Source organism: Peromyscus leucopus, chromosome 18, assembly GCF_004664715.2.
Source record: "Peromyscus leucopus breed LL Stock chromosome 18, UCI_PerLeu_2.1, whole genome shotgun sequence".
NCBI classification, from domain to species: Eukaryota; Metazoa; Chordata; class Mammalia; order Rodentia; family Cricetidae; genus Peromyscus; species Peromyscus leucopus.
In genome coordinates this window covers 2,136,330-2,160,664 of record NC_051078.1, presented here as the reverse complement: position 1 = coordinate 2,160,664, position 24,335 = coordinate 2,136,330, and the positions used below count along the sequence as shown (strand labels likewise).

Here is a 24,335-nt window from a genome sequence, read left to right as displayed (position 1 = left end):
CGAGAGGCCAGATGAGGGCACTGGGCCCTTTGGAGCGGGAGTCATGCGTCATGGGCAGTTGTGAACTACCGGGTATGGGTGCTAGGAACTTGTGGTTTGAAAGACAGTGGCCCCCATAGGGAAGGGCACTATTGGGAGGTGTGGCCTTGCAGGAAGGGTGTCACTGTGGAGGCGGGCATTGAGGTCTCATTCTCAAGCCATGCCCAGTGAGACAGACCACTTCACTTGTCTGCTGGTCAAGATGTAGCAATCTTAGCACCATCTCCCACCACGATAATGGACAACCTCTGGAACCGTCAGCCCCCCAATTAAATGTTTCTCTTTTATTTTTATGTATACATTTTTAAAGATTTATTTATTTATGTATAAGGCATGTTTTGCCTGCAGGCCAGAAGAGGGCGCCAGATCTCACTACAGATGGCTGTGAGCCACCATGTGGTTGCTGGGAATTGAACTCAGGACCTCTGGAAGAGCTGCCAGTGCTCTTAACCACTGAGCCATCTCTCCAGCCCAATGTTTTCCCTTTTAAGAGTTGCCGTGGCCATGGTGTCTTCATTGCAATAGAATACCGACTGGGGCAGAACTGAACTCGGGTCATTCCCGGAGCTGTCCCTCCAGCCCTGAGAATAGATCTGACGTGTGCACTGGGAGGAGCAGGAGCTCCCGGGGTTCACACCGGTTTGTCAGCACCAGGCAAAGGGAAGGACAAGGGACTGGGCGATGACAACTGAAGAATGAATGAACTGTACGAACGAAGGGCTTGGCTCGGCTTCAGAAGCCAGCTCTCTGTCCCTGGCTTCCAGTGGGGCCAAGCCGAAGGGAAGGTTCAGAAGATGGCCATTATGATCCCAGCACTCTGGAGGCAGAGGCAGGCGGATCTCTGAGTTCCAGGACAGCCTGGGCTACAGAGTGAGTTCCAGGACAGCCAGGGCTACCCAGAGAAAACCTGTCTGGAAAAACCAAAAGGGAAAAAAAAAGTGAAGTTTCCAAGGACTTTGGTGCCTTCTGGCTCTGGCCAGTCTTGACGCTGTCCTGCTGCCCCATCACCACCGGGCGGGTTCTGCTGCCTGAGACAGCTGCCCTCAGAGCTCTGACCTTCAAGAGGAGTTATGAAATCCGTTACGTAAGCATGATTGATGACAGTCGCTGACCACCGCGTTATCAAAGTTGGCCCTCTCACCCCCTTGTGAAGTCGGGGCTAGGACGGAGAGTTCTCGGCCTCTCGTCATGTGATTGGTTCCCCGGGGGACTGGCCGCAGTCATCTAGACCGCCCCACAAAGCAGATTATAAGGATTTAAAAACGTAGAAAACGGAGTGGAAGCCAAAGGCCTGCTCTATACTACACCGGGCTGTTTCTCTGCACCACGACACTGGTTGTCTTTAGTTTCTTCAGCTAGGGATGGTGGTTTACACCTGTAGCCCTAGCATTTGAGAGATGGAGGCAGGATGGTCAGGAATTCAAGGCCAGCCTTGACACAGGAAGTTTGAGGCAAGCCCCAAAAATAGAAAAGAAAAACATACTACTCCTCTGATAGGAATATAGCCACACCGTCTTCCAGCTCTTCCTAGGCTTGTTTTTTAAAAAAAAAATTTATGGGGGCTGAAGAGACGGCTCAGTGGTTGCTCTTCCAAAGGACCCCAGGTTTGATTCCCAGTACCTAGGTCACAACTGTCTAATACTCAGTTCCAGGGAATCCGATGCCTCCTGGTTCTGGTGAGCACTGCATGCATGTGGTGTGTAGATACTCATGAAGGTAAAATACCCAGATGCATAATTAATTTTTTAAATTTTTTTTGACATTTCATATGTTTTTCCGAACTCTTTATTGCCTGGGCTCTGATGTCAGAATTCAGGTTGTCAGGCTTGTTCCAGCTGTGCCTTTCACCCACTGAGTCTGAGAGCCTGTCTTAACAAAACAGGTGTGGTGGCCCAGGCCTATGATCTCAGCACTCTGGAGAGGGAAGCAAAGTTACCCCCACTGCATAGGAAGTCAGGTCAGCTTGGGCTGGAGAGTGTCAGAAAGAAGCACATAGCCAGGATCGTGGCTCACACCTTTAATCCCATCGCCTGGGAGACAGATGCAGGAAGATCTCTGTGAGATGCAGGAAGATCTCTGTGAGTTCAAGGCCAGCCTGCTCTACAAAGTTCCAGGACAGCTGGGACTACATAGAGAGATCCTGTCTCAAAGAACAATAAAAAAGTGAACAGGAGCTGGAGAGATGTCTCAGTGGTTAAGAACTACGTCTCCAGAGGACTGGAGTTCTGAGTCCTCACAGCCATGTCAGGTGGTTGACAACTGCCTCTACCTAGCTTGTCTGGCCTCTGTGGGCACCTGTACTTGTGGACACACCTACACATCATTAAAAATAAAAAATATTTAAAAAAACATTAAATCCTCAAAGTCTGCTCTGACACAGTTTGATTTGCTGGTAGGTTCTGTTTTTCAGAACTTGTGATTGGTAAGTCTTTAAAATATATATGGTAGTACTAGAAGTTCTAGCTAGAGCAATAAGACAACCAAAGGAGATCAAAGGGATACAAATTGGAAAGGAAAAAGTCAAACTTTCACTATTTGCAGATGATATGATAGTATACATAAGTGACCCCAAAAACTCTACCAGGGAACTCCTACAGCTGATAAACTCCTTCAGTAAAGTAGCAGGATACAAGATCAACTCAAAAAAATCAGTAGCCCTCCTATACACAAATGATGAAAGGGCTGAGAAAGAAGTCAGAGAAACATCACCCTTTACAATAGCCACAAATAATATAAAATACCTTGGGATAACACTAACTAAACAAGTGAAGGACCTTTTTGATAAGAACTTTAAATCTCTAAAGAAAGAAATTGAAGAAGATATCAGAAAATGGAAGGATCTCCCATGCTCATGGATAGGTAGGATTAACATAGTAAAAATGGCAATCTTACCAAAAGCAATCTACAGATTCAATGCAATCCCCATCAAAATCCCAACACAATTCTTCACAGACTTGGAAAGAAAAATACTCAACTTTATATGGAAAAACAAAAGACCCAGGATAGCTAAAAGAATCCTATACGATAAAGCAACCCTTGGAGGCATCACCATCCCTGACCTCAAACTCTACTATAGAGCTATAGTAATAAAAACAGCTTGGTACTGGTATAAAAATCGACATACGGACCAATGGAATCGAATTGAAGATCCTGACATTAATCCATGCACATATGAACACCTGGTTTTTGACAAAGGAGCCAAAACTATACAATGGAACAAAGAAAGTATCTTCAACAAATGGTGCTGGCATAACTGGATGTCAATATGTAAAAGATTACAAATAGATCCATATCTGTCACCATGCACAAAACTCAAGTCCAAGTGGATCAAAGACCTAAACATAAATCCAGTTACACTAAACTTAATAAAAAAGAATGTAGGAAGCACTCTTGAACGCATTGGCACCGGAGACCATTTCCTAAATAAAACACCAACAGCACAGACCCTGAGCACAACAATTAATAAATGGGACCTCTCGAAATTGAGAAGCTTTTGCAGGGCAAAAGACACAGTCAATAAGACAGACAGCCAACAGATTGGGAAAAGATCTTCACCAACCCCACATCTGACAGAGGATTGATCTCCACAATATATAAAGAACTGAAGAAACTAGACATCAAAATACTGAACAGTCCAATTAAAAAATGGGCTAAAGAGCTAAACAGAGAATTCACAAAACAAGAAATACAAACGGCTTAAAGACATTTAAAGACAGAGCCAGGCGGATCTCTGTGAGTTCGAGGCCAGGCTGGACTACCAAGTGAATCCCAGGAAAGGCGCAAAGCTACACAGAGAAACCCTGTCTCGAAAAACCAAAAAAAAAAAAAAAAAAAAAAAAAAAAAAAAAAAAAGACATTTAAAGAAATGCTCAACATCCTTAATCATCAGAGAAATGCAAATCAAAACGACTCTGAGATACCACCTTACACCAGTTAGAATGGCTACGATCAAAAACACCAATGACAGTCAATGTTGGAGAGGATGTGGAGCAAAGGGAACACTCCTCCACTGTTGGTGGGAATGTAAACTTGTACAACCACTGTGGAAATCAATATGGCGGTTTCTCAGAAAATTAGGAATCCAACTACCTCAAGACCCAGCCATCCCACTCATGGGCATCTACCCAAGGAATGCTGATTCATACCATAAAGATACATGCTCAGCTATGTTCATAGCAGCACTATTTGTAATAGCCAGAACCTGGAAACAACCTAGATGCCCATCAAATGAAGAATGGATGAAAAAATGTGGTACATATACACAATGGAGTACTACTCAGCAGAGAAAAACAATGAAAGCATGAAAATTGCAGGCAAATGGATGGAACTAGAAAAAATCATCCTGAGTGAGGTAACCCAAACCCAGAAACACAGTCATGGTATGTACTCACTCATAAGTGGATTCTAGATATAAAATAAAGAACAATCAGACCACAACCCATAGAACCATGGAAGCTATATATTTAGCATGGAGGTCCCTAGGACGACTGTGGCTTATAATAAATTTCGGGTTTTACTCAATTATTGAAAAAAAATAGCCAAATGAATGGAAACACATGAACTATGAACCAAAGGCTGAGGGGCCCCCAGCTGGATCAGGCCCTCTGAATAGGTGAGACAGTTGATTGGCTTGATCAGTTTGGGAGTTGGCTGTTTGAAACCTGGAGCTTATGCAGGGAAACTTGGCTCAGTCTGGGAGGAAAGGACTGGACCTGCCTGGACTGAGTCTACCAGGTTGATTGCAGTCCTCGGGGGAGGATTTGCCCTGGAGGAGGTGGGAATGGGGGGTGGGCTGGGGGTAAGGGAAGGGGGTGGGAGGGGGTAGAATAGGGTAACCCCTGGCTGATATGTAGAACTGAATGGTATTATAAAACAAATAAAATTAAAAAAAAAATCTATATGGACTAGGAAGATAGCCCAGTTAGTAGCATGCTTACTTAACATACATGAATCCTTGGATTTGATTCCCAGTACCACATAAACTGCACATCATAGCACATACCTGTAAATCCCAGTAGTGGGGAGGGAATGGCAGAAGGATCAGAAATTCAAGGTCATCCATTGCTATTAATCCAAATTCCGGGCCAACCAAGGCTACCGAAGACCCTGTCTTGAAAGAGAGGAAACAAACTTTCCATTGCCTAGAAGATGTAGAGGGGCTTTGTTCTCTGGTTTATGACTAAATAAGAACTTAGGTTGACCAGACCATGGTCTACGGAAATCAGAGCTGCACACGGGGAAGCCATGTTGGTCAGGATGAGGCAATAGCTGGTTGGACAAAGTCTAGCCCAGAAAGAGGAGATCAATATTTGAGAATGTTCATTTCAGTCATCCGATCTGGAAGGCAGCCACTCCAGCCACTGGAGGGGACGCGCTGAGACAGGACCACCTCATTCCTCTGGCTGCTGCCTTCAGGACAGGTGAGGGTGACACACGGCTTCTAAGGGGGGTAAAAACGGAAACCGAGGTCTCCGAGGACTAGGACTCTCCCAAGCTCTGACCATTCTTGGCGCCCGTTCATGTTGGGTTTCCCACCTCCTCACCTGAGTTCTTCTTCCCGACAGGGCTGTTCTGCTGACCCACCATGATCCAGGCTGCACTGCTCCTTGGCTGTGTCTTGCTGTCCTCAGTGGCCGCCTTTCCAAGGAATACCCAGAATGGCGCCCTGCCCCCTCAGCGGGCTATCACAGAGCCTGAACCTACATCACATGTGATCTCCGGGAAGATCCCTGCTCCAGCCCCTGGCACCTGCCAGGACCTCCTGTACGCAGCCCCCTCCTTAGCCCCCTTGCCTGAGTATTTGTCCCTCTTAGCACTAAGAGTGGCCTTGGAGGACATTGGCTGCCCCACCGAGGCCCACTCTCTGCAGCTTCAGCTCAGTGGGGTGGGAGGAAAAGACAACACTGAAACCCTGATCCTCGAGAGTCAAAAGCTCATCAAGGAGCAAGGGACTGGCGATAACGAAGCCATTCTGAGGGGTCTGGGGGGATCCCCTGGGGAACTGAAGAGGGTCGGGCGCTCAGTGACCCTGCCTGAGACATGCACCTCTGAAGAAGGCCGGGTGTTGTATGAACTTGGATCTGTGTTTGCTGAATTTGCTGAGAAGCTCCCTTCCATTGATGTGGTGAGAGAGTTCAAGGCTTCTGCAGCCAACGTCACCCAGAAGTGCACCATTGAGTCTTGGGAACATTTGGAGCAAGTACGCATTAAGATGATGAAACACCCAGAAGTTAGGAATGCCACACTCTCCATAGAAGATGAAATATACATTGCTGCTCGGTTGACAGTCATTCTGAATCGTTTTTTTGCAGGCCTTCTACTAAATTATTTTCAGTCTTATTTTGGATAGACAAGGTGTCACATCTACTTTCTCAAAGTCCTTAGTAGGTCTGCATGCAGACACCATGCATAGCATGAAGCTAGATAATGGCAATATTTTATGATTTATGCATTTTCTTCCTTTGAACCTGCTGAGCAGACACATCTTTCAGTTCTTAAATGCTATGGGTATTGCAATTTCTCTCTTCAACTACTTAACACTTACTAAATCCCCAAATGAAATCTGTACCTTGATTGTGTTCATTTTCATTTGCTTTGAGATATGGGTGGGGGGGGCAGCATTGTTTTGTTTTTGAGACAGGGTCTCACTGTGTAACCCTGGCTGGCCTGGAACTCAGAGATCTGCCTGCCTTTGCCTCCAAGTCCTGGGATTAAAAGCATGTGACACCAAGTCTGGATTTGTTTTGATATTTTGAGAGAGTCTTGCTGTGTAGCCCCTGTTCTTCCTTAGCCCAGGCTAGCCTCAAATTTATGGACTCCTACTTCTGCCTTCCAAGCACTGGGATTATAGACCTGGGCTACCACATTCGTTCGTTTCTGTAGTCTTGGGGTTGAACCCAGAGCCTCGGGAACACTAGACGAGCAGTCTACCACTAAGTCACCATCCCAGTCTTCGTCTTTAATTCTTCAACTGGTAAGAGAAATGAAAAGCTGCTTCTGTACTGGAATCGCTGTGTTTGGAGCCTTTAAGGGGGTTGAAGATGAATTCATAGCATGAGCTGGCCCAGAACTCACTGTGTAGTTCATGCTGGCCTTGAGCTTGTAGTGGCCGTCTTTCCTCAGGCTGCTAAGTTCTTGCCTGGCTTTGAGGCTTGTTAGACTCTGGGTTTCTGTGGCTCCTTTTGTGATCTGAAGATGGACTGGGCAGGGACATGCAGTCCATGCCAAGGTCTCTTGAGGCCAAAGGTTTGAACACTCAGTACAAGTGGGGAAATGTTTGTAGAGAAACAACCATCTCCCCAGTTCATGGAGCAGGGAACTGGACAGGTCTACACCTCCTGGAGCGGTCTCAGTTTTCACTGGCTGCACTACAGGAATTTGGGGATCCTGTGACTGTAGGGAAGTGGGACAGAAGTCTGGGGACACAGAATGAGAACACCATGCTGAGAAATTGTCATTCTCTTTTCTTAATTTTTATTTTATTATTGGTGTGTGTGTGTGTGTGTGTGTGTGAGAGAGAGAGAGAGAGAGAGAGAGAGAGAGAGAGAGAGAGAGAGAGAGAGAGAGAGAGATATGTATGTGAGTGAGCACTCACATGCCACAGCACACATGGAGGTCAGATGTGTGAGGTCAGGGGACAATGATCCTGGGTCACTGCTGGAATTCCACGATGGGTTCTGGTGATCAAATTTGGGTCCCTGGGTTTGAGGGCAAAGTCCTTTACCTGTTGAGTCATCTTGCATTCTCCCCCATTTTCATTTCTTGGGGCCGAGTTTAAAAGGAGCAAAAGATGAGAGTCAATGGTTGAGATGTACCAGATTGTCTTCTGAGCCAAACCACTGCCGTCCCTGGTTCACCAGGGCCTGCATGCCAAAGACAACCACAGCTGGGCATGTGGAATTTTGACTTTCCCTCATGAGGGAGAGACAGAAGCTCCCGGGTCCTCATCAGAGGATCCAGCCCGTGCTCCCAGACAATTACAGGCAATTCTGCCCAAATGTCCTCAGGACCTCAGAGAGGGGCTAGAGAGTATAAACTGGGGACCACTGGAGGACCAGGGCGCCATCTAAGCAGGGGAAACCATCATCTGTGTTTAGGGTCACCCACTCTCCTGCTCATAACCACTTACCTATAAGTGGTTATAGTTGCTCTATAAGTAACTCCAACAAACTCATTGGCTCCCGGGATAACCTTGGTCGATCGTAACTTTGGTTTGCCATTGCGACTTTATGAGGAGGGGAATAGACATTGCCTCAGTGGTTCCTTCTGTGCTCTTCAGAACACAGCCCAAGGGAAGCAGTTTGAGAAGCTGTTGTCCATACAGCAAGGTCTGATCCAGCCAGGCCTCACCCCAGACTCCTGACCGACATCACAGCCTCCTGCTGCATTTACTGCCATTTCTGATGGACCCTAGGTTAAGACTTGGTCCCTTTTTTTTTCTCATTTCTGGGGGTATTGATGCCAGATCCTATAACACAAATTGCTAAATGGACTTATTAATGAAAAATCCAGAATCAGATATTGGGGTGAAGGCTGAAAGATCAGAGAGACAGAACAAGTCGCAGACAACCTCACCTCACCAACTCCTCAGCGAGTCCTGTTTCCATGAATCCTCAGAATGAAAGCCTCTGAGTCCTCACCTCTCAGGGTCTCAGTTGAACTGCCTTAGTTCTGTCTCTTCAAGCCTTATATACCTTTCTCCGCCCAGCAATGTCACTTCCTAGAATTAAAGGCATGTGTGCTTTCCAAGAAAAGGCATGAGATCTCAAGTGCCAGGATTAAAGGTTTTGCCCCCTCTGACTGGCCTCTATGTCTAATCTAGTGACTGATTCTGTCCTCTGATCCCCAGATAAGTTTATTAGGGTACACAATATATCACCACAAGATCCTGTTCCCAAATTCTTCAACCAGCTACAGCCTTTTGGATGCTCCCCAGGACTTAATTGCTGTGACCTGCAGCTTCTTCTGTAGTCTGGCTTTTTTCTTCAGCCAGGTTGAACTAACTGCTTAGATAGGGCTTTCCAGGGGATGGCCTGGTCTCTGTCCTGCAGCTTAGGAGGACTTCAGCCTGCGGCAGGATGAGCAAGCAAGCCTTCACCACCATACTGTGCGTGAACAGAAGCAGAGTATGAACACACGGTCCTGCTCTTGCTGGGACTCGGAATCTGCTGTACTTGGGCACAGCTTTGCATGTTGCTGCTCAGACCCACTGCATCAAACCCAAGGAATAAGGCTGAGATGAGGCCACAGACATTGGATGCAACTTCCTAATCATGCTGAGGCTGTCAGAGGGATCCTCGGGGTCCCCGTGTCTTATAATCGCAGCGAAGGCTGGGGTTCAGCAGCTGAGCAAGGCAAACACCCCTCTGCCTGAGATCAGGGAGGAAGGTTTGGGTGGGTCACCACAGATAATGAGCAACCATCATGACCTGTTAGGGTAAGAACTAGTCAGGCTGGAGAGATGGCTCAGTGGTTAAGAGCACTGGCTGCTCTTTGAGAGGACCTGAGTTCAATTCTCAGCACCCACACAGCATCTCACAACCATCTACAACTCCAGTTCCGGGGGGACCCGACCCCTTCACAGACACATGTGCAGGCAAAACACTGATGCACATAAAAATAAGGCTCTGGATTTTATTTCTGCTACACTCAGGTATCACCTCAGTTTCAGAGCCTTTTGAATTCTGGGCAAGGGTTCCATACTTAGTCCATGGTTCTCCTGTTGTTTTGTTTTTGTCCAGGTGTGCAGCTGTGGATGGCTTGGGACTCACTATGGACGACAGCCAACCTTGAACTTGCCTCTCTTCCTCAAACACTGTCATCAGCATTTTTTTTTAAAGATTTATTTATTTATTATTTATACAGTGTTCTGTCTGCATGTGTCCTTGCAGGCCAGAAGAGGGCACCAGATCTCATTACAGATGGTTGTGAGCCACCATGTGGTTGCTGGGAATTGAACTCAGGACCTCTGGAAGAGCAGTCAGTGCTCTTAACCTCTGAGCCATCTCTCCAGCCCTGTCATCAGCATTTTAAGAGAGATAATTTGGGGCCAGAGAGATGGCTCAGTAATGGGTGCTCTTGCAGAGGACCCAGGTTCAATCTCAGCACCCACATGAAGGTTCATAACCCTCTGTGTAACTCCAGTTCCTGGGGCCCTGAGGCCCTCTTCTGACTTCTGTGGGGACCAGGCATGCACGTGGTGCACAGACTGATATGCAGGTATGATATATGCATGTGCACAGACAGATATGTAGGTATGATGTATGCATGTGCACAGACAGATATACGGGTGTGATGTATGCATGTGCACAGACAGATAAGCAGGTGTGATGTATGCATGTGCACAACAGATATGCAGGTGTGATGTATGCATGTGCACAGACAGATATGCAGGTGTGATGTATGCATGTGCACAACAGATATGCAGGTGTGATGTATGCATGTGCACAGACAGATATGCAGGTATGATGTCTGCATGTGCACAGACAGATATGCAGGTGTGATGCATGCATGTGCACAGATATGCATGTGTGTTGTATGCCTGTGCACAGACTGATATGTATGTGTGTTGTATGCATGTGCACATATGGAGACAGCTGTCTTTCTTGATTTCTTTCCACCTAATTTTTAAGGTTAACTCGTTCTTTGGCCATTTCCAATACGTCTGTTATGCATTCTGGTCACACTCATCCCCCCTTGCACGCCCCCTCCCACCCTGTTCCAATCCTACTTCCATGCCTCCTGTTTCCGCCACAATAGACAGGAAATAGGGTGAGAGGAACAGTGAAAATGACCTTCAGCAAGTCTCTCATGGACACAACAATCACCATAATTCACACGCTGAAAATCTGAGGTAAGAGCCAGCCAGGGTGGCACTCGGCTTTAGTCATAGGCAGGTGGATCTCTCCGAGTTCAAGGTCAGCCTGGTCTGCAGAGTAAGTTCCAGGACAGTCGGCTACACAGAGAAACCCTGCCACCATATTGTAAATTCCTCTCTTCCGGGTCTCTGCCATGCTTTCTGTCTATGGAACTGGGGCCCGAACTCTCCTCAGAACCCCCATCCGGCTACTGTCTGTCTGTCCATGACATCAATAACTCTTGTAATAAATTTATCCCCAACAATCCATCTCAGCGTCCCCTTTAACGTCACATCTGAGACCTTCCCATGGGCAGACAGACAGATGGACAGACAGCAGAATGGAGGTTCTGATGAGAGTTCAGACCGGTGTGGCAGTCTCGGAGGGGTCTCTGCGGTAGAAATTTTAATGTCACCTTGACACAAGCTAAAGTCATCTGAGAGTGGGGAGCCTCACTGCCCTCACTGCTCTCAGTGAAGAGCTCTTATCCGGGACTTTGAGTGAAACAAAACCTTTCCTCACCAAGTTGCTTTTGGTCCTGGTGTTTGATCACAGCGATAGTAGCCCTAACTGAGACAGTTTCAGAGATATGGGGGAGGTTTCAGGTCATTGGTAGTCCAGCTTGGTAGGAAATTCTTCAGGAGGAATGTGGGACTCTGAGTACATTGTGGATGAGGGACACATTTCATGAAAGTGTACTCATTTCACAGGCCGAGAGGAGGTATATCACCATCAGGGGCCACCAGTAGACCTCTGATGTCCTCGATCAGGTGATGGGAATGAGATCTGTAAACTAACTTGGGGAAGTGAGAAATCCTGCACCTGGGGAGCCTGTTGGGGTTGGGTGGCGTCAGTTAGAGATACCCTGAGATACCTTGGCAGGGGGCTTGTCATTTCCTTCACAGAAGGGAGGCTGCTGTACCCAGATGGCTTGAACAACATATAAGAGAAAGAGCTAGGTGGAAGCCCAGACCTGTGACCCAGCACTGAAGAGGTTCTGGACTCACAGACTGCCCTTTGTCGACCCCCGTATGAAGAAGCCAGGGGGTGGGGGGAGTGTTGATGGGTGCTAAAGGTCCCTCAAGGAGGGGGTGAGAAGGCGAGACATCAATGACACAGACACTGGGATGTAGCATGAAACTTAAAAGTTCTTATTAATAAAATCACACCTGAGGCCAGTTATTAGGGTCAATGCTGGTAGATCAGAGAGACAGAACAAGCTACAGCTACCTCACCTTGCCTATTCCTCAGCTGATCCTGTCAGACTGGAAGCCTCTGAATCCTCATCTGAATGGGTCTCAGCTGAATTGCTGCTCAAAAGCCTGACTGCTTAACCAGGCCAAATGCTTAACCAGCCAAATGCTTCTTGTTCCTGGTCCTCATGCCTTATATATCTTTCTGCCTTCTATCATCACTCCCTGGGATTAAAGGCGTGTGTCACCATGCCTGGTTCTTTCCAAAGTGGTCTTGAACTCACAGAGATCCCCAATGGATTTCTGCCTCTGGAATGCTAGGATTAAAGGCGTGTGCTACCACTGCCTAACCTCTATGTTTAATATTGTGGCTGTTCTGTCTCTGACCCCAGATAAGTTTATTAGCCTGCACAATATTTGGGGGAGTACAATGCCACACATGGGAGTCAGGTAAAAGGCAAACAACAGACTCATTTATTCAGTAACAACAAAAGCACCCAGGCTGTGTCCAGATCTGGTGACATTTTGTGGTCGTTCCTCATTGGCTGGGCATGATCAGGAGATCTGACAGTGCCTTTTGCTAGGCACTCAGGCAGACTCCAGATTGGCTCATAAGGAAGTATGTTATGTCCATGCCTTGGCAACTGATTTGACTCAATTTCCTCAACACTATAGGCCTGTCCTACAACAGGGAAGAAACATTAGCATTATACAAAATACAAAAATATCTTAAACAAGGGTAGAAACATACATACAGTATAACAAAAAAAAAAACCTCAAATTTGTTCCAACATACAAAAATCCATAACAATATAAAGTATTTACGACTGTAGTTACAGCTGGGTTGTGTTGCATGCCTTTAATTCCAGCACTTGGAGGCAGAGGCAGGTGGATCTCTGTGAGTTTGAGGCCATCCTGGGCTACAGAGTGAGTTCCAGGAAAGGCACAAAGCTACACAGAGAAAGCCTGTCTCCAAAAACCAAAAAAAAAAAAAACCAACCAAACAAACAAAAAAAAAAAAAACACTAGTAGTTGCTTTTGGGATTAAAAGTAGATTTAATAATCTACCCTTTTATTTTGTCATTCCTATATCCCAAATTTTTTTTTTCTGGAACAAGATATCTGAATCAAATCTCATTTGTTCAGCTTTTTTTCTTAATCATTACCAATAACAACTCGTAACCAATCCCCCTAAATAATGACAAATACCCACAGAACTACCAAAAATCACCTATCCCAACTCTGAGGATCATGGGCATTGTGTTCTTAAAATTATTTCCTGCTGTCTGGGTTGATGGCATCTTTAGGGAACTGTGAAAAAATATTGGGATAATTGTCAAGTTCTGGGAGAGGTAGTCATATCATTTTTTGTCCAGTCTCTGTGTAATGGGAAAGTGCAGGGCTTGTCTCAAGTCCTGGCTAGAGTAGTCTGTGAGGCTGGACCATCTCTTCCAGCCATCTTGAAATTGTCCAGGACAGTTTGTAGTCCAAAACTGATCTTTGGGTGGTGTCTGTGACCTTAGTGATGTTACCACAATCCAGGTGGAATCATGGTTGTGGGGCCACATCCTTCTTTTGGAGACGTCAAAGGCCACTGTTAGGCATGGTCATGGTTCACTGCAGAAAACTTAAACATTTTAAATGTCATATGCAGCAGATCCCAAAGAGATTAAAGGACCATAATTTGTTGTGTACATCCAGAGTACAAAAACTTAGTTTCTAGTTACCTGATAGAGGCTCAAACTCAAAATCATGTACAGGAAGCTAGATGAAACCTTTTTTTTTTTTTAGAATTATTTAGTATTCTATATGACCATTAATATCATGACAAAAAGCTTAATATATATATATACATATACATTTTATTAAATTTTAGATAATATTTATACCTTAAGAAAAGTTTTGCTGGGCAGTGGTGGCACACGCCTTTAATCCCAGTACTTGGGAGGCAGAGGCAGGTGGATCTCAGTGAGTTCAAGGCCAGTCTTGTCTTCAAAGTGAGTTCCAGGACAGCCAGGGCTGTTACACAGAGAAACCCTACCTGGAAAAACCAAAAACAAAACAAAAAAAAAAAGTTTCGAAGGGTCAAAATAAAACCAAAGGATTATGAGATTAGTGGCAATAGAATAGTCCCTTAATTTTGGTTTTTCTTCTGTCCCTATCAGGTAGCTCTTCTGCCATGAGACAGAATTTGGATTTTACTTTACCAAGCATGCTTGGGTTTAGAGAAGGAGAGAGCCATGTTCCAACTCTAAAGCCAGCTTTAATTTTCAATTAAACTGGGACTACAAAACAACTATTTGACTTATATGTCTGTAGAGAAGAGCAGAAACAAACATTTGGGAAGATTTATGAAAGTTTATCTTGTTGCAAATGTGATATGCCATTAGGCCAATTTACTTTACTTCTTGGGACATTTTCTCTGGATGATTCATCCTTTTCTTCAGATGTCTCATTTGTCCAGTGGTCTTCAGATTCCATAGCTGGATGACTTCATTCTGCTGGAAAGACAAAAACAAAACCCTGCCCCAACCCTACCTTTGGAGAGTCTCCGTTTTGGCAGGTAATATCTGATCAAATGAAAAGCATTTGTTAGTCTTAGACGTTAGTTTTCTAATCCACTCATCCATGAGAGCTGACCTTGCCCTTAAAGGCCTAATCATTATTTTGTATTCTGAATTAGCATTTTCAAAAGCCAAATATTCAATTAATATTTGCCTAACTTCTGGATCTGGTATCATTTTATTTACAGCTGAAGTCAATCTTTGTTAAAAATCGTTAAAGGTTTCTTTGGGCCCTGTATAACTTTAGTAAATGACTTGGATCTCTTCCTGACTTCTTCAATTCTGTCCCAAGCATTCAAAGCTGCTGCATTGCATAGAGCCAGGATGTGATCATCATATGGAGACTGTCTTTGAACATCAGCATAATCTCCCTCTCCAAGAAGTTGGTCTTGAGATATTTCCATACCTCTGGCCCTGCTTTCAATGGTCCTAGCCTCATCTTTCCACCAGGTCCTCCACTGTGATTGAGGACCAGGTTCCAAGACTGCTGTAAACAAGTCTCTCCAGTCTTGTGGGACAGTTCTGTTACTAGTTGACCATGAAGTTAACATCTGCTTCACAAAAGGTGAATGCATACCATATGAGACTATTGATTCCTTAAATCTCCTCAAATCTCTCATTTCTGCCGGAATCCAGTCGGCTCTTACACAGCCTTGGAGGAAGCTGTCATTCGGCAGTTCCTGTAAGGGGACTGGATAAATTAAAGTTGGTTGTTTGAAAACCTTGGGCTGTTCCTCTCTAAATTTATAATGTAATGATGAGGTTGGTTCTCCTTTAAATTCCTCTAGCTGGGTCTGAACAGCTCTGTGATCTATTTCAATAAGTTTTTCTAAGGCCTGTATCTTGGCACTCATGTCAACCAACCTTTTTAGAGATAAGCAAAGAATTATCAAACCAATAATAAGAATTATCAAAATGATAATGAACATTATGTCAATCCCGGTTCAGTTGATTATCTCTTCATTTAATTGTTCCATTTTTAAACCACCCATTGTGTAATCATACAGAGACCCAACTCCTTCATCATAATAGTGTTTCCCAGTTTTTAATGTGAGAAAAAAACTCTCTCTTTTAACTAATTTCCCCCTTTAAGATTTCCTCCAGGCGGTGGTGGTGCATGCCTTTAATCCCAGCACTCGGGAGGCAGAGCCAGGCGGATCTCTGTGAGTTCGAGGCCAGCCTGGGCTACCAAGTGAGTCCCAGGAGAGGCGCAAAGCTACACAGAGAAACCCTGTCTCGAAAAACAAAAAAAAAAAAAAAAAAAAAAAAAAAGAATTCCCAATTGGCTGGTTGAGCTGGCACCCGCCTGTAGTATTTGCTAAAGGAGTTGGAGGCAGGAGGATCACTAGTTTGAGGCCAGCCTGGACTACACATTTTTCTTTCTTTCTTTTTTTTTTTTTTTTTTTTTTAAACAAGTAGCTGCCTTTAATCCCAGCACCCGGGAGGCAGAGCCAGGCAGATCTCTGTGAGTTCAAGGCCAGTCTGGTCTACAGAGTGAGTTTCAGGACAGCCAGGGCTACATAGAGAAACTCTGTCTGAAAAAAAAAAAAAAAGGTAAAAGGAAATAATTTTAGATGGCTCAGAGGTTAAGAGCACTGGCTGCTCTTCCAGAGGTCCTGAGTTCAATTCCCAGCAACCACATGGTGGCTCACAGCCATCTATAAGCTCTGGTGTGAAGACAACATGCAGAAGAGACAATGTATACATAATAAATAAATAAATCTTCAAAATAAAGAAAGAAAGAAGTTTGGAGAAGTTACAAAGAAAGAGACCACCATTTCAGTTAAATGACAAGGCAGAAGTTCTGGTCAGAAGGTCCCTCTGCTCTTGAAAGCAGAAGAACACAGGGGACAGGAAGTGCACTTGGTTGTTATTCTAACACAGGTGGTGACTGCTTTTTTCCCTTTAGCTAGGGTCTGGATTCACCGTCCTTTGTGATTGGCTAGGTTTTTTTTGTTTGTCTGTTTGGGTTTTTTTGTTTTGTTTTGTTTTGTTTGTTCTTTGTTTTTTGTTTTGAGACAAGGTCTCTCTACTTGGCCCGGGCTGACCAAATGGCGGGCTGGTGTGTAAACTTAACAGAGAGGTGGTGGGAACCCCTGGGCCCTCAGCTGTCTCCTCAGTCCTTATTTTTTTCAGCTGTGAAGGTCCTGCCTTTTTGGGTAAAGGTCTCAGGGAGAAGACTGTCAGCACCCATCGACTTGTACCGGCTTCCACTCACGTATCGCCCCAAGACACAGCCTCATCTGGCCGGCCTCCTGAGCCCCAGACATCTGCTGTAGGCAGAGGAGGGCCTGGTCAGAAGTCACAGAGGGCCACCAAAGCCAAAACCTACATGGACCGCTTCATGAATTTGTCTGTCATCCTTGCTCAGGGGCCGTGCTAATCTTCCTATCCTTCCAGCTTCAGCGTCTGTACCGCTGAAGCGCCACACCTGTGTTTCTTTCGCGAGGCTCAAGGGGACCTGCTCTCTGAAGTCCCTTGGCCAGTCAATTGACCTGGTCCAACGGGAATGTTAGGGCTCCACCCAGGCCAGCGATTCTAGTCTCTTGACCAGGAAGTGTTTTCTCTCAGAGACTTAAAGAGGTGAGCCTAGAATCAGGTAGGATCAGCTCAGATGTCGGAGCCCCCCACCCACACCCCCTTGTGCTTTTGGCATCTTTGGCCTCTGGCAAGGATGAGTCCCAAAACTGTGCCTGGATTTTAGCCAAGAGGTAACTGGTTCGTTTCCCTGGGTCTTTTTACTCTAAATTGCCTAGCCAAGTCTTACTTCCTGTTTTTAACACACACACACACACACACACACACATACACACACACACACACACACACACACATGCACACACACACATACATGCACACACACACACTCACACACACACACATACACACACACATACACACACACATACACACAAACACACACACATACACACAAACACACACACATACACACACACACACACACACACACACACACACACACACACACACGAATAACCCCAGAACCATTGGTACAACAGCCGGGTGAAGTGGGAATAGCGAGCCCTCACCAGGTTCCTGGAAAGGGACACAGGGAGAAGTAAAGGCAGCTGTTATTGGCTCCAGGAGCTCCAGGCAGAGAACCCAGAGAAGCCAGGGCACCGGGATCGTTTTAAATAGCCAAATCAAAAAAAGTCCATTAGACCCTCCTGATGGGCTCACATGGCAGCCATCTATTGGGGCTCTGTTGTGTGATATTTTGTTTGTGTTCTGACAAATAAAGCTTGTCTGGAGATCAGAGGGTAGAGGTCGCTACTAGTTAACCATAGAGCCAGGCAGTGGTGGGGCACAACTTTGATCCCAGCACTTGGGAGGCTCATGCCTTAGATCCCAGCACTTGGGAGGCTCATGACTTTGATCCCAGCACTTGGGAGGCTCATGACTTTGATCCCAGCACTTGGGAGGCTCATGCCTTTGATCCCAGCAGTTGGGAGGCTCATGCCTTTGATCCCAGCACTTGGGAGGCTCATGCCTGTGATCCCAGCACTAGGGAGGTAGAGACAGGAGTATAAGGTGTGTGGAGACAGGGTCTTGGTCCCCATTTTGTCTGAGGATTCGTAGAGTTAAGAAGTGTCTGGTGGCTGCTGCTCTGATTCTCTGATCTTTCAGGTTTCACCCCTGATATCTGACTCTGGGGCTTTATTGATAAGACTAATTAGATTCATGCTTTAGGGCTCCTCATTTTTCATTGGCCTCTAAGGCTGGTTTCTAAAGCAGTGACCCCAGGGTGGGCTTTGGATGGCTGCAGGAGTGGCTTGAATCCTCTTGATATCCCTCCCGCATGGCTCTCAGATACAGAGAAAAGAGATATTCAGTCATCTTTCCATTTTTGAACTTGTCTCTCTTCGGTATAGAGGGGCTGCAGTGAGCCCAGGGTCTGAGGTCTGATCTTTGGGCATAGTTTTCTTTTTTCTTTCTTTCTATATTTTTAAAGATTTATTTATTTTTATGTGCCTTTTTTATGTTTGTTTGTTTATTTATTTATTTAATGTGTTTGGCCTGCATGTATGCCTATGTGAGGGTGTTGGATCCTCTGGAACTGGAGTTACAGATAGTTGTGAGCTGCCATGTGGGTCCTGGGATTTGAACCTGGGTCCTCTGGAAGAGCAGCCCCTCAGCCATCTCTCCAACACTTGGGCATCATTTTCTTATCAAGAAGTAAATTATTAGTTAGAGATAGCTGTCTGAATAACAGAGATCTCTTTAAAATATATTTTATTATTTATGTGCACTGGATTCCCAAATATGTAGAACAGTGCTCTGTACAAGGTTGGCACTTGTGTTTGTACAATAAATTAAGACACTTAAAAAAAGAATCAGAAGGGACAGGTGGGACGGCTCGGCAGTTGAGAGTTCTTACAGAGGGAGAGAGTTCAGGTCCCAGCACCAGGGGGCTAACCCCTGCTGTAACTCCAGTTCCAAGGGACCCAGCACCCTCATGGTGATCCTGCTGCCCCAGCCTCCCAAGTCTGAGGTTACACGCATGTGCAACCACACTGTCTCGGTAGATTTAGGGCTATTAATGCAATCTTCTTAACTCAGAATTTCTATTGCTTCATGCTCACTGTTGGTTGGTAAATTATGTGCTTCTGAAATTTGTGCATGTCCTCTAACTTATCAAATTCGTTGGCAGACAGTTGTCTGTAATACTCTCTTATAGTCCGTGTAGTGAGGAGAGGGTGAAGGCAGGGCCTCACATCATAGCCCATGCTAGCCTGAGACTCGATATACAGCTCAGAGCATCTTCAAACTTTCAGCAATCCTGCCTCAGCCTTCAGTATGGTGGGGATGTAGGCATGAGCCGCTAGGCTTGGCTTTCTTATAAACTTTTTAATTTCAGTAAAATAGGTAATAATGCCCTCACTTTAGTTCCTGATTTAAGTCGTAGGAATATTTTCTCTCTTTCTGGGGTCATGTAGATAACAATGTGTTGATGTTCTTCAACTGTGTAAAGGGCCAGCTTTTGTTTCGCTGATTTTTATCTATTGTTTTCTGGCTTCCATTTCCACTCTAGTATAACTTCCTTCCTCATACTGCTTGTGGGCATAATCTTTCTTGGGTGTTTTATGTTTTGTTTTGTTTTTGAGAAGGCCTCGAATCCCTGAAGAATCACTCTGGTTAGAACCTGCACAGCCACACTGAAGGATGTCGAGAGAGTGGGCTCCTTCCTTGTTCCTTCTTTGAGGAATTATAATTTTTTTTAATAAAAAAGGAAGCATTAAACTTAAGATAATAATAAAATTGTCTACAGGAAATGGACACCATGGCATACACTCCTGCAATGCTTGGACACTGAAGGGTCGCAGGAGCGTCACCCCAGCCGGGACACAGATGAGGCGGGAGCGTCACTGCAGCCCGGACAGAAAAGGGGCACGGGATCGTCACTCACTCCAGCCAGGGCAAGGCCATCTTGGGTTTGGCTAAGATTTTATTCATAAACTATTTTAAAATAAATACTGTTCTATATTTTTATTGCTAGTTTATGCTAGTTTTAATTTTTTTTCATCATCTTAGATACAACCTACAATTCAATGACAAAAAAAATCCGGTAAAGTGGACATGGCAACACACGCCTTTAATCAAAGCACTCAGGAAGCAGAGGCAGGTGGATCTCTGTGAGTTCAAGGCCAGCCTGGTCTACAAAGCAAGTTCTATGACAACCAGGGTTACACAGAGAAACCCTGTCTTGAAAAAACAAAGAAACAAAAAGGTAAGAATATCTTTTTTAAGATATAATGTATGTGCATGCATGCATGCTCATGTCAGGACACAGATGTGGAAATTGGAAGACACTGAGTGGAAAGGAATGTGTTCTCTCCTTCATCATGGGAGCCTTGGGGATTGAACTCAGGTCATCAGGCTTGGCGCCCAGTGCCCTTTACATTCTGAGCTATCTTAGTGGACCAGATACTCTTTTTATAGATCTAAAGAGAAACTATTTTTTTTAAAAAAAGAGAAACTATTTAAATGGTCTACCCTTCTCATAAATGGAGACAACAGTGTCCTAGGGATTCTCTGGGGATTTGGGTCTAGGGATTGGAGGTATCATGGGACTCTTCTGCACACTTGTTTCTTTCCATTTTGGCTGTGAATCCATGGAGACTTACTCCCTAGTTTATTCTGTAATTGTTCTCAGTGGTTAAGGGCCACTTCTGGGAACAGAGAGCAGTAAAAATTAATAGAGATAGGACCCCCGATGCCGTCCTCTGGTCTGCCAGAAGTGAAGGACATAACAGAGAAATTTTTGCCATAGTGATAATTTAGAACTTGTAAAATTTTTGTTAATTTTGTTTTTATTTTGAAGACAGAGTCTGGTTGTGTAGCATAGGCTAGCCTTGAATTCATAATCCTCCTACCTCAGCCTCCCAAGTGATGAGATGACAGGCAGGCATCCTCACACCTGGCTGTGCCAGATTTAGGAATCATTGGTGTCTGTCCTTCTTCTAATGTGAGAACTAGTGTTATGCCTGAATCCAAGAAGAAGCCCAGTTCTTAGTCTGGTTAGACTCAGTGTCTTAGTCAGGGTTTCTATCACTGTGAAGGGACACCATGACCACGGCAACTCTTATAAAGGAAACATTTAATTGGGGTGGCTGACATTTTCAGGGATTCAGTCCATTATCATCATGGTGGGACATGGCGGCATGCAGGCAGACGTGGTGCTGGAATAGTACCTGAGAGTCCTGCATCTTCCCGGCAACAGGAAATGAACTGAGACACTGGGCCGCATCCTGAGCATTGGAAACCTCAAAGCTGGTCCTCACAGTGACACACTTCCTCTAACACCCACTCCAACATATCCACAGCTCCTAATAGTGCTGCTCCCTATGAGATCACGGGGCCGATTACATCCACACTACCACACTCGGTGGGTCAGTGCTGAGCTGGTGAACATGTTTTATCTGTGTCTCGTGTTGAAATCAGGAAAGGTGAGTCTGATGTCAGTCTGTCCATGTATGTGGAGTACGGTTTAGAGGTTCCCTACCAGGACTGCCAGCCTTCTGCCACACTGTCTTCCAGCTCTTCCTAGGCTTCTTTTCAAACAATATTTATGGGGGCTGAAAGACAAATCAATGGTTGCTCTTCCAAAGGACCCCAGGTTTGATTCCCAGTACCTACACAGTAGGTCACAACTGTCTAATACTCAGTTCCAGGGAATCCGATGCCTCCTGGTTCTGGTGAGCACTGCATGCATGTGGTGTGTAGACATTCATGAAGGTAAAATACCCATATGCATAATTAATTTTTTAAATTTTTTTTTTTGACATTTCATATGTTTTCCCAAACTCTTTATTGCCTGGGCTCTGATGTCAGACCTCTGGGTTGTCAGGCTTGTTCCAGCTTGTGCTTTTCACACACTGTGTCTGAGAGCCTGTCTTAACAAAACAGGTGTGGTGGCTCAGGCCTATGATCTCAGCACTCCGGAGACTGAAGCAAAGTTACCACGACTGCATAGGAAGTCAGGTCAGCCTGGGCTGGAGAGTGTCAGAAAGAAGCACATAGCCAGGATCGTGGCTCACACCTTTAATCCCATCACCTGGGAGACAGATGCAGGAAGATCTCTGTGAGTTCAAGGCCAGCCTGCTCTACAAAGTTTCAGGACAGCTGGGACTACATAGAGAGACCCTGTCTCAAAGAACAATAAAAACGTGAACAGGAGCTGGAGAGATGTCTCAGTGGTTAAGAACTACATCTCCAGAGGACTGGGGTTCTGAGTCCTCACAATGTCAGGTGGTTCACAACTGCCTCTAATGAACTTGTCTGGCCTCTGTGGGCACCTGCACTTGTGGACACACCTACACATCATTAAAAATAAAAAATAAATATTACAAAAAAACATTAAATCCTCAAAGTCTGCTCTGACACAGTTTGATTTGCTGGTAGGTTCTGGTTTTCAGAACTTGTGATTAGTAAGTCTTTAAGATCTATATGGACTAGGAGGATAGCCCAGTTGGTAGCATGCTTACTTAACATACATGAACCCTTGGATTTGATTCCCAGTACCACATAAACTGCACATCATGGCACATACCTGTAAATCCCAGTACTGGGGAGGGAATGGCAGAAGGATCAGAAGTTCAAGGTCATCCATTGCTACTTAATCCAAATTCCGGGCCAACCAAGGCTACCGAAGACCCTGTCTTGAAAGAGAGGAAACAAACTTTCTGTTGCCTAGAAGATGTAGAGGAGCTTTGTTCTCTGGTTTATGACTAAATAAGAACTTAGGTTGACCAGACCATGGTCTACGGAAATGAGAGCCGCACACGAGGAAGCCCTGTTGGTCAGGATGAGGCAATAGCTGGTTGGACAAAGTCTAGCCCAGGAAGAGGAGATCAATATTTGAGAATGTTCATTTTCAGTCATCCGATCTGGAAGGCAGCGACTCCAGCCACTGGAGGGGACGCGCTGAGACAGGACCACCTCATTCCTCTGGCTGCTGCCTTCAGGACAGGTGAGGGTGACACACGGCTTCTAAGGGGGGTAAAAACGGAAACCGAGTTCTCCGAGGACTAGGACTCTTCCAAGCTCTGACCATTCTTGGCGCCCGTTCATGTTGGGTTTCCCACCTCCTCACCTGAGTTCTTCTTCCCGACAGGGCTGTTCCGCTGACCCACCATGATCCAGGCTGCATTACTCCTTGGCTGTGTCTTGCTGTCCTCAGTGGCCGCCTTTCCAAGGAATACCCAGAATGGCGCCCTGCCCCTCAGCGGGCTATCACAGAGCCTGAACCTACATCACATGTGATCTCCGGGAAGATCCCTGCTCCAGCCCCTGGCACCTGCCAGGACCTCCTGAACGCAGCCCCCTCCTTAGCCCCCTTGCCTGAGTATTTGTCCCTCTTAGCACTAAGAGTGGCCTTGGAGGACATTGGCTGCCCCACCGAGGCCCACTCTCTGCAGCTTCAGCTCAGTGGGGTGGGAGGAAAAGACAACACTGAAACCCTGATCCTCGAGAGTCAAAAGCTCATCAAGGAGCAAGGGACTGGCGATAACGAAGCCATTCTGAGGGGTCTGGGGGGATCCCCTGGGGAACTGAAGAGGGTTGGGCGCTCAGTGACCCTGCCTGAGACATGCACCTCTGAAGAAGGCCGGGTGTTGTATGAACTTGGATCTGTGTTTGCTGAATTTGCTGAGAAGCTCCCTTCCATTGATGTGGTGAGAGAGTTCAAGGCTTCTGCAGCCAACGTCACTCAGACGTGCACCGTTGAGTCTTGGGAACATTTGGAGCAAGTACGCATTAAGATGATGAAACACCCAGAAGTTAGGAATGCCACACTCTCCATAGAAGATCAAATACACATCATTGCTCGGTTGACAGTCCTTCTGAATCGTATTTTTGCAGGCCTTCTACTAAATTATTTTCAGTCTTATTTTGGATAGACAAGGCCTCATAGGTGTCACGTCTACTTTCTCAAAGTCCTTAGTAGGTCTGCATGCAGAGACCATGCATAGCATGAAGCTAGATAATGGCAATATTTTATGATTTATGCATTTTCTTCCTTTGAACCTGCTGAGCAGACACATCGTTCAGTTCTTAAATGCTATGGGTATTGCAATCTCTCTCTTCAACTACTTAACACTTACTAAATCCCCCAATGAAATCTGTACCTTGATTGTGTTCATTTTCATTTGCTTTGAGATATG

At 45.5% G+C, this 24,335-nt stretch overlaps 2 protein-coding genes, 1 long non-coding RNA gene and 1 other non-coding gene across 5 annotated transcripts in view; 2 read left to right on the top strand and 2 right to left on the bottom strand.

Moving 5' to 3' along the window:
- The window catches only part of LOC119086178, a 7,325-nt gene extending 1,956 nt beyond the window's left edge, over positions 1 to 5,369 (bottom strand). Inside the window, exon 1 of the long non-coding RNA XR_005089399.1 lies at positions 5,042 to 5,369. This is a non-coding gene — a long non-coding RNA (uncharacterized LOC119086178). The remainder of the gene's footprint in view (positions 1 to 5,041) is intronic.
- LOC114681775 (apolipoprotein F-like) lies at positions 5,369 to 24,335 on the top strand. Of its 2 annotated transcripts, XM_037196673.1 has the most exons (3): positions 5,369 to 5,459; positions 5,604 to 6,393; positions 24,077 to 24,335. In XM_037196673.1, the coding sequence occupies exon 2, from the start codon at positions 5,624 to 5,626 to the stop codon at positions 6,386 to 6,388; it is 765 nt and encodes a 254-aa protein (XP_037052568.1). In that variant the 5' UTR covers positions 5,369 to 5,459; positions 5,604 to 5,623; the 3' UTR covers positions 6,389 to 6,393; positions 24,077 to 24,335. The 2 variants fall into 2 exon arrangements, with proteins under 2 accessions (XP_037052568.1, XP_028711313.1); XM_028855480.2 differs by lacking the exon at positions 24,077 to 24,335 and having other exon boundaries at positions 5,604 to 6,612.
- LOC114681819 lies at positions 16,979 to 17,081 on the bottom strand. Its single transcript, XR_003732951.1, has one exon. It is a non-coding gene; the product is annotated as a U6 spliceosomal RNA (small nuclear RNA).
- Positions 23,288 to 24,298, top strand: LOC114681776 (apolipoprotein F-like). Its single transcript, XM_028855482.2, is given in 2 exon segments — positions 23,288 to 23,400; positions 23,403 to 24,298. Coding segments are annotated over 2 exon segments (762 nt in total). The 5' UTR covers positions 23,288 to 23,307; the 3' UTR covers positions 24,072 to 24,298.

What these genes read in the sequence shown, in the direction of transcription:
- LOC114681775 (XM_037196673.1), top strand. Translation starts at nt 5,624, where the DNA reads ATGATCCAGGCTGCACTGCTCCTTGGCTGTGTCTTGCTGTCCTCAGTG.